The 10,423-nt window shown below is 34.6% G+C and overlaps 1 protein-coding gene across 8 annotated transcripts in view; it reads right to left on the bottom strand.

Annotated features, from left to right (window-relative positions):
* The window catches only part of LOC106067454 (axonemal dynein light chain domain-containing protein 1-like), a 29,158-nt gene that overhangs the window by 2,078 nt on the left and 16,657 nt on the right, over positions 1-10,423 (bottom strand). For all 8 annotated transcript variants that reach the window (XM_056040883.1, XM_056040890.1, XM_056040885.1 and 5 more), the window contains 8 exons: positions 9,262-9,355; positions 7,730-7,920; positions 6,886-6,982; positions 6,294-6,542; positions 5,972-6,076; positions 3,270-3,398; positions 2,198-2,301; positions 1,270-1,393 (listed from right to left, as the gene is read on the bottom strand). In XM_056040883.1, the coding sequence (XP_055896858.1) occupies positions 1,270-1,393; positions 2,198-2,301; positions 3,270-3,398; positions 5,972-6,076; positions 6,294-6,542; positions 6,886-6,982; positions 7,730-7,920; positions 9,262-9,355 (1,093 nt within the window). The remainder of the gene's footprint in view (positions 1-1,269; positions 1,394-2,197; positions 2,302-3,269; positions 3,399-5,971; positions 6,077-6,293; positions 6,543-6,885; positions 6,983-7,729; positions 7,921-9,261; positions 9,356-10,423) is intronic.

Here is a 10,423-nt window from a genome sequence, read left to right as displayed (position 1 = left end):
TGGCTTCTGCTTCCAAATTTATGTGTATTTTTCTGTTGTGTTGTCTTTATATGAGAAAAGAGTCCTTGTAATCACAACAAATTTCCGTAAGGATCAATAAAGCAGTCTTAGTCTACATGTATTTCTTAGCTGTCTCCTCTTCCTCTTTCCTTGGGGGTTCCAGGTGAGGAAATGCAATTTGTGCATTACACCAAACAAAACATAACTATAAAAACCAAAATGTAAATTCACACCACATTGTCATAATTTACATGTGAAAAGTTTAACAATTAGCTTAACAATTGGCTAAAGAGCCTGATCTTGGTGATGGTGCTTATTTCCCCTGATTCCCAGGTATTCTTCAGCTGGTGGAAGGCTGGTGAAGTTTTACCAATGTGGCTTCAGACATCTGCATCTACTCCTCCATTGTTGTCTATGATTCAACCAACATAGGTGAAGTGTTTCATCTCTTCAGGCGCCTCACCTTGGACTGAATGGGTGTGTTGTTGGATGCTTTGCTGTTACCTCTGTTTATGGTATGACCCAGTCTTTCGACCAAGTCTTTTCTATTGTCTCCTCTTTCAGTAGCCGATACAGACCTGCAACTTCATAACTGCCCACAGGTCACTGTTTAGGCCTACTATAACAAATGGTATCACTAGAACCACGTATGCTTCATTCTTAGTATATGGCTCCTTCTGCCTCGGAAGACAATGGAGGCACCCAGGTGAGTCACTGGCTTTGGTTTCATCTTGAAACAGAACAGAATATGGAGTGACTGATCAAACCAATTCTGGAGCGGCAGAGTTTGCCATAATTCATGCATGTATATGTATCTGTCATAGGGCTAGTTGACAGGGCAGCTTTCTTTTTCTTTCTCTTGACTGATGCAGCTTCGTTTCTTATGCCACTTGGTGAAGTTCATTCCAGCACGTACAGCCTGTCTCATTTTTAGTACATAAAATATAAATAAAAACTTCAGTCATTTATTTGGCTGCCACTAAATCCAGAAGCATTCTTTAAGAAATTACATTTACAAAATTTTCAAACATTATCACCAGCATTGATGTCTATTACAGAAAAATATATTCCAATATTTATTTATTTTTAATTTTACTTTTAACAATAAAATAAGAACAAAATGACTACAATACATGAGTACTTCAAACTCAATTCTATTATTGTTCTAATTTCTACTAAAAAACACAAAAAAAAAAAAAAGAAAGTAGACATTTTACAAATGGACAATGCTTTTTCTTTCCTTTAATCAATATCAAGAATTTTGTTTACATGATTGTTTTCCTGTTGCCCTAGCAACTTTTCCAAGTTCCTGACTTTCTCCTGCAGTGCCACAATATCAGCCTCAGCTTGGGATGCTCTCTGCTCTGCATTCTGAGCTCTCTCTTCTGTAGCACTAGTGACAAGATAAATATCTTATAAATAGAAGGAATGAGGGTGCTAGTGTTTATTCAAAGTAAGTCAGACCAGAAAAGAGTCGTAACTTTGTAGATCTTGGTTCAACAATCTTATTTCTCTTGTTTAGGACAGAAGCGCATTCAGAAAAATTTATTCTATTGAATTGCTTCCCCCTTTACAATCACTCATAAGAAAGATAATAATTTTAGGATCAGGGCAGGCCTTAGGCAAAGTGAATTAGGTCACCAGAAATGAAATAGAAAAAAAAATTTAAAGAGAAAAAAATTAAATAATGCAATTTATAAATCTAGTGTCCTCCAACAATAACATTGAGGACAAGTCACTATTTCTTCTCTAAAAAAATTATGTATGAGTCCTATGCAGGGTCCTCACCAATCAGAGGCCCTAGGCAGCTGCATAGTTTGCCTATGCCTAAAGTGAGCCATGTTAGGATACTATATATAAATAAAGCAAATGGTTAATTCAAAAGTTAAAGAAGAAGGTTGTAGTAACCAAAAAGTTAAATACATTAAATGTCCCCCCCCCCCCATCCCTCTTTATCTTTAAGTTAAGAAATAGATTATCCCCATTAAGTTCTGTTTGAATGTCTGTAACTCTGTGATACTTGACTTATTTTTATATCATGGCTTTCTTTTACATATGATAATTTGATCAATGTTTCATCATTTATTATTATGAAATCAACTGCACTATAATATATCACAAAAAAACACATATATGCATAACAAATTGAACTTTGAAAGGGTCACATGATTTACACTATCCAATGAAATGATCTTACATGAGTTCAGTCTGTAATCTTTCCAGAGAGGCTAATGCCTCAAAGGCTCCTTTAGTGTCTGGTGATCCTTCCACTCTTGGTACTGTATCAGAGTGACCATGTGACTGAAAGATACCGGTAGTTTTAAAAAAGAGTTACAAAGTTTTAAGCATTAGCATCAAATTAGTCATAAACACATCCTCTAGTTATGTATGTAATTGTAATTAGGAATGTAATTCAAAGATATTACAGAATGGCCAAATTGGTCTAATGATAAAATAGTATACTAATTGCTCTGGAATAACATCATTTACAAATATAGGAAATTTCTAAATTTAAAAAAAAGCCTATAAGAAAGTGTAAAAAAAACAAGCAAAATAAAAAAAAATACAAAGCTTATATGAAAAGTAATTGTTATCAATCAGTTTGGATCATTCATTTAAATAAGTTTGTAATAGATCTAGACCAACAATTATGAATCCTGTATCTATGTGATTAGAAATATTTTTATCAATTGTTTTTCTTTAGCACAATTTTCAGCATTTATCTTTTTTCAATACGCTATGATCCTATCACTTGTCTGGACCAGTTAGGAAGGGATGGGAGAAAAAAGATTGTTGGTTGAAGGTTACAGTGATCACTTTTTAAATAAATAAAAAAAAAAAATGTTGTATAACTTGAATTTGAACTCAAGCCTCCTCAAGCCAATACATTAACCAGCAAAGTGTTTATGACAATAGAAGGTTTTATAGCTATTTATTGATAGTTTCAAACTTCAAACAGTAACCTAATGCTCTACACAAAGAATATGGGGACTAATTCAACCACCAAATGTGTCAAGTACTATTTCTTTCCCTTATTCAACATCAAACAAAATAATTAATTACAATAATTAATTAACTAATTTTTAAAAAAAATTGATTCTTGTTTTGGCAAGTACAAGAAATAATTGTGCACAATTTCAACTTGATCCAAGATTGAGTGTTGGAGAAATAACATGTACAAAAATTTTACCAGACAGTTAATATAAGCTTTGTATAAAAAACAACAACAGCAGATACATAATCTAATCTAATGCCAACAGCATCAGTACCTGGGCAACATCATCGATGATGGTAAACTTGTGTGTGTTAGCATCATGGCCAAGAACTTGTATTCTTTCTCCAAGTGTTGCTGGTTTAGCAGATGTCTGGTCTGGAGGTGTTTTTGAAGGTGGAGATTGCTGTAGAGATATACCATTAATATATGTATAATATGCTCTCCTGTCAGTTCCGCCTTCAGTTATAGTACGACTATGGACTAATACTAATATTGCCTAACCATACAAAAACTATTCCAAATAAAACATGAGATGTATTATTCCCTGTAATATTATACAAAAGTTCCAAGAAATGTAGCTATACATTTACATGCAATGTATGTTGACCAGACAGGATTGCTCACAAAGTCATAGACTCTTATTTAGGAACAAAAAGGAATAAGAAAATTAGAATCAGTATTTGCGACATTTCATAGTGATATCTAGGACTGTATAATGCAGATGATATCTAGGATTGTATGATGCAGATATCAAGGATTGTATGATGCAGATGATATCTAGGATTGTATGATGCAGATGATATCTAAGATTGTATGATGCAGATGATATCTAGGATTGTATGATGCAGATGATATCTAAGATTGTATGATGCAGATGATATCTAAGATTGTATGATGCAGATGATATCTAAGATTGTATGATGCAGATGATATCTAGGATTGTATGATGCAGATGATATCTAAGATTGTATGATGCAGATGATATCTAAGAGTGTATGATGCAGATGATATCTAAGATTGTATGATGCAGATGATATCTAAGATTGTATGATGCAGATGATATCTAAGATTGTATGATGCAGATGATATCTAGGATTTATGATGCCGATGATACTTAAGTCCTACAGTTGGACTACAAAAATAAATTACAATTGGTACTCAAACTTCAGTCATTACCAGGTGTCTGTGGATATCTAATTAAGCTATCCCTCATCCTTGATATATAGTATACATTTATTGATTGCATACGTTTGTACATAGAAGGCTCCTCATTCAAAGACTAATAGATATATGATTTCATTTTTGAAAGTATTAGAAAAGTCAATTTTTTATATTGAGGTGTGTACTTTTAGGTATCTATTAATCTAGCACAGGTCTGGAGTAGTAATAATCCATTGCTGTTGCGAAATCAAAAAAAAAAATCAGCAGTAATCAGGGACTTGCTATTTGCTGACGACTGTGCCCTAAATGCCTGCTCTGAAAATGATCTGCAGAGCATTGTCAGTGACTTCTCAAGAGCATGCTCAGACTTTGGCCTTACCATTAACACAAATAAGACTGAAGTCTTATATTTACCTGCTCCTGGGAAAGCCTACTCGGATCCAAGCATCCAAATAAATGACATGATATAAACGCAGTGGACAGATTCACATATCTTAGCAGCACACTCTCCAGAAACGGAAAGATCGATAATGAAATCGACCTGCGTATCGCCAAAGCCAGTGCATCCTATGGCAGACTGACTAAAAATGTCTGGAACAGACGTGGTATCACCACAAATACAAAGCTAGGGATCTATCGAGCCGTCATCCTCCCTATATTGCTCTATGCCTCAGAAACGTGGACAGTGTACAGCAAAGAAACTGAATCACTTCCACATGACATGTCTAAGAAAAATACTGAATGTCAAATGGCAAGACAAAATACCAGATACTGAAGTCCTTCAAAGAGCGGGTCTGCAAAGCATCCATACAATCCTGATGCAGTCCCAGTGTGATGGGCAGGTCACGTCTGCAGAATGGAAAACCACTGCATCCATAAACAACGCTTGTATGGCCAACTAAGCGAAGGAAAGTGCTTGCAAGGTGGTCAAAGAAAGCGCTTCAGGGACACCCTCAAAGCTTCTCTGAAGACGTTCAGCATAGACCCAGCCACCTGGGAGACAGAGGCACATGTCAGAGCATCATGGCGTTGCGCTGTGAAAACTGGCACACAGGTTGCTGAGGAAAAGAGAAAAACGCCAGAGAAGAAAAGCAAGGCCCACAACACTAGCTCCAGCTGGAATAACCTGCCCAGTGTGCAGCCGAACATTCCGGGCTCACATAGGTCTCACCAGCCACATGAGGAGACATAGAACCCCAGAGCAAAGCCCTCAGCCCCCTGGATGACAAAGTGGTTATCATCGAACCACGATGGACGAACTATAGAACCTAGTCATCTTAACTTACTGTTGCTCTATAACCACTTTGCCTCTCTGCATTGGTTTTGGCAGCCTATTAAATTCAAATGCAGAAACTCCATTGGATATAGTTCCAAGTCAAGTGGATCAGTCTTAAACTGGTCTTTCACAGATTTGTATCAACAAATTCTTTAATTCCTAAATGTCATTCAATCTTTCAATCCCTTCCAGCATACATGTCTCTTTCTTTGAACATTTCTGAATATAGTATTATTTTGGAAATGCAATTATCAGTCTTTTCCAGCTAACTGTATGGATGCCTTGTTATGTGGTATGCACTCTGGAAAACGTTCTTATGCTCTCAAAGGTCCCAGTTTTGAACCCTAACCTTCTGCCATCTCCCATCGTCTTGTGGAAAGTTTGGACTAGGATGCAATTATCTTCAGAATATGAAGGAACATTCAAAACATAAAGAAACATAGAACAAAAAAGGATTCAATTTTAGCTTTAAGTTTTTTCTCTTTGTCCTACCAAAGAATATCTCATGGATGCCTACTAAATACAAACAAGGAACCTACCTGCATTTCTAGTGACTCCTCAACAGGTTTCAATGCAGTATCTTGTTCAACAAAAAGCTCAATTCCTGAAGGTACTTTTTCCACTGAATGTTCTGGCAGATTAGTCTGTAACCAGTAGATACATTGAATGGCTACATTTGAGACAGTGACAATAATCATAAAATATTAATCATAAGCTTCTACAGTTTATCAATTATCTCTTGATTAAATGATTTGAGTGATCAACACATTGGTTATAGAGTTTATTTACATATTTACATGATTATTACATATTTATATGACACATCTTATTGTGCATACAAAAAAATAAAAACATACTAACATTTTCTCTTAACGAAAGATCAGATTTTTCTGTATCTAAAGTTGGCATTTCAGAATCTTTGTCTTTCACTTCTGAGACTACTTTGAGTTCTTGATCAGCTGGTTGGTCAGCTGACTGGTCAGTTTGCTGTTCAGCTGGTTCAGTCATAAATGTTCCAGGGTCACGAACAGGGAACATAACTCCAATCGGCTCTCCTGTCAGTTCTGACAACAACATCTGAGCAGTGTGTATCCAATCATCACATTCAGTCTAGTGAGATAAATGAAAAAAAAATGTTTGTTGAAGATATCATTTTTTAAGTTATCTCAGTCAATGGAAATTTGGAAAGTCTTTGGGAATGTAACAAGAAGAGCCTTACCAAAAACTTTCCTACATGGCACAATACCAGGTTAAAGAAAGAAACAATATTTGACAAACTTACACATTGTTTACAAACACAAAAAATGCTCTAAACAAAGCCCCCACAAAACTTAATTTAAATTGTGAACATAAAAAATTAAATTCGCATTTTACACTGCTTCATTTCCATATCTTATAAAGTAATTGATTGTTTTAATTACCAAAAATTTACTTTTAGATATGGATTGTCTACCTTTAATCTTTGAAGATCTTTGAGCTCATGATCTGCATTGTCTTCTTTCAACTCTTTTCTCTTCTGTGTGTTTTCCATAACAATACTATGACAGCATCTAAAAGGTTTAAAATAGAATGTCACTTTAAAGAATCCCCTGTAGACCACAAAAACTGTCCATTTATAAGGCCATCAATGGAAGTTAATGCACTATAATGGCTCAATGAAAGAGAAAACAGCTGCCTAACAATCTCAGTTTTTGAATTGCTTTTGTAAGGTTCCTATCTAAACATTTGCTTCTATTTTTGTTTGTCACTGTGTGCAGTCACTGAATGAACTCTTCATGTTGTGTGTGTTGTATTTATGTGAATGTTTCTGTTGTGTTATCTTTATATGAGGAAAGAGTCCTTGTAATCACAACACATTTCCATAAGGATCAATAAAGCAGCCATAGTCTTAGTCTTAGGGAATAAAAATCAGGTGATATAAGTGAAGGGTGAGCAGTGCAATAGTTATAATGTTTTTTGTTTGGTGTAATGCACAAATTTCCTTACGGATAATAAAGATTATTATTATTATTATTATTATTATTATAAAATCATTATTAGCACCAATATATTTGATGACTAACTACTTTCACATCATCCAATTCACCAATAGAATGACTGTCTGATTATGTGGCATGTGCTCTGGACTGTCCTCTTGATAGTCTCAGGTTTGAATTTAGCCCACCACCATCCTCTTCCTTCCTGTGGAAGTTTGGGCTAGGATGTAATAATCTTCAATTTTGAAGAAGCATCTAAAACATGTAAAACAAACAAAAAATAAGACCTTTATAAAAGACCAGCTTTAAAAAAAATCTTACAAAGTCAAATTATTGGAGAATCTTTCTAGAGATTCAAATATTTTTTTGGCCACCTCGATCAGTTTGGGCATAGGTGCACTTCCCATCAGTGCCATCTCATTTGATTCCTTAGAGTTGCCTTCCTTGTCTGGGGCCAGACGTAACAAAACTTGCACCATCCATTTGACTATCTCAGAATGAAGGGAAGAAACCTGGCAACAAAGTTTGACAAAACAATTTTAACTTAAATAGCCAAGTCAAAGTAGACATGATAATTTAGCAGAATTACCTAGTATATAAACAAACTAAGCTAAATAAATAGAAATTCTACAACTTATTTGATCTAAAACCTAATTGTTCTAAAGCTATTTATGGGTGGAGGGGGAATAAGGCAGAGGAATATTATACAAAAGTGATTCACTTTATGAATATAGCACAAGTAAGATGTAAGAATTTGAATTATGCAATAAACAAAGTATTTCTTCCCCACATGTATAAAAAAAGGTGTAATTGCAATAGCACAGTACATCCAATGAGTGTTGGATAATACAATGACAAAATCTCATCGCATCTGTCTCTTGACTTTTGTTGCAGGGGCGCTGTGTCAGTTTGCCTAAACTATTCCCTCCACTTTTCCCAGTCAGCAGTTGTTTTTAGCAGGATATCAAGAAAGAGGCTGGTCCATTCTTTTAAGTTATCCAGCCAGCTTTTCTTTGAAGACCCTTTCTTTGTACTCCCTTCAAAGTACCTTGAAGAATGACTTTTGATAGTGAGTCATGTCTCACAAGGGCAAATTATAACTACAAACCAGTGGTCATTGGACCATTAAGAAGTTCATCAATTATTAAAATTATTATTATTATAGCTTTTATATAGTGCTACTTTCATGCTTATAGCATGCTCAGAGTTGGTTTTCCGTGCTGCCTTTAGGCGCTCAGTAAACACAACTCTGCCCGAGTCGGGTGTCGAACCTCGAGCCCCCTTCTAGGTAGCCAAGCCAAGCCAAGTTCAAGCGCACTTGGCCTCTCGACCACGCTTGAATCACATTCTCTCAGGATGGCTGCCTGGTCATGCGGTATGCATGCTGGACTGTCATTCAGGCTTATTGATGGTCCCAGATTCATACCCTGCCAACTCCCATTCCCAGTCATTATGCGGGAGGTTTGGACTAGGAAGTAAATTATTTTTAATTCTGTAGGAACATCCAAACCCCGAAACATGTAAAAAAAAAATGTACAATATGTTAAAGACTTTAATGACAAATTTTGGTCTTCAGAAACCAAACTCTTTTTTTTTTATCTCAATAAGCTCCATGTTCTTCAAATGCAAATACCATTCTAAAAACAAGGTTTTAAAGTTCTATATAGTTATATAGTGATATACCTATGATCATTACAGTTTGGTATTCATCAAATGAATGTAAATAACATTTTTATATAAAATAGATGGTTTCTTAGGTGCAACAGCTATTGGTCTTTTGAAATTGTGCACTATAGTATTTAAAATCAAGTATGTTTATGTATGATATATAGATACATATTAAAAAATTCTACCTGATCCACCATTTTGGCATCTTCACTATCGATGGAATTACTTGCAGTAGTTGCCCACTTTTGTGTTTTCCTCATCACATCATGAAGGTCAAGGCTGAAAAAAATTATTTAAAAAATAAAATTATTAATGGTAAAGCTCATAATAACCACAATCTCATTCTTTTTTGAAGGAACAATTATTACTTACTATAGTATAATAAGAATAAATAGTTCAGTGCTTTTTTTTAATCTTTTGTTGTAGGCCCTATATGTAACTAAAAATTAAAATACTTGTGGTAAGCTGAGGGTTATGAGGCTACTTGTGGTAAGCTGAGGGTTATGAGGCTATGTTATGACAACAGTATTTTAAAAGACATCCTTTGTTGACCAATCTTTAGTAACTGTGCTATAGCAGCCTTGATGCAAGTTGGTTTATAGAGCCTGAATCAAAGACTACTAGGTCATTGAAAGACAGTTGTTTAATACTTTTAGAAGACATGCAAGCATTGAGTGTCATGATACTAATGCTAAAAATTATTAATCTCTAAATTGATTGTGAGGAAACTATTTCTTCTAAAATGTGATAAATTAAATGTCTTTTTGTGAATGTAACTTAACTCTTTCTCACCTAATTGACAATACCATTGTTAATTTGACCTCATTAAATTAAATTAATGTTTAATTTTATAAACTTTATTTTGTTTTCTATAAAAAGAGCATCAAATCCCCTTTAATTCTATACCAAATAAAACATTATCTAATAACAAACGTCAAAGCTATTGAAGCTTAATCATAACAGGGTAGTGAAATAGTAATGATCAACATGAAGAAATCCTTTGAAACGAGGTACAATATATACGGAGAGAAAGAGTTAAAATGTGGTTTTCAACACACACAACTTGCTTGTTTCTTTAAGAGTAGGGGGTATGTCAGGTGACATTGAGTAGGCAATGTTCACAGCAGGAAAACTTTAAGAATATTTGGAGAAAGAATACTCAATTCAAACTTAATCCCCAACACATTCTGTATCAAATGCTTATGGAATGATCTATTATTGCTAAGGCAGACACATTTGTTAACTTTTTAATTTTTTTTTTTGTGGATTAATTTTTGATAATGCAAAAAGTCTTAAAAGGTATGATACTTGCTAATTTTGTGAAATACTAAATGTAAAATTATATTT

This window comes from Biomphalaria glabrata, chromosome 9, assembly GCF_947242115.1.
Source record: "Biomphalaria glabrata chromosome 9, xgBioGlab47.1, whole genome shotgun sequence".
Classification (NCBI taxonomy): Eukaryota; Metazoa; Mollusca; class Gastropoda; family Planorbidae; genus Biomphalaria; species Biomphalaria glabrata.
This window is presented reverse-complemented; position numbering and strand designations above follow the sequence as displayed.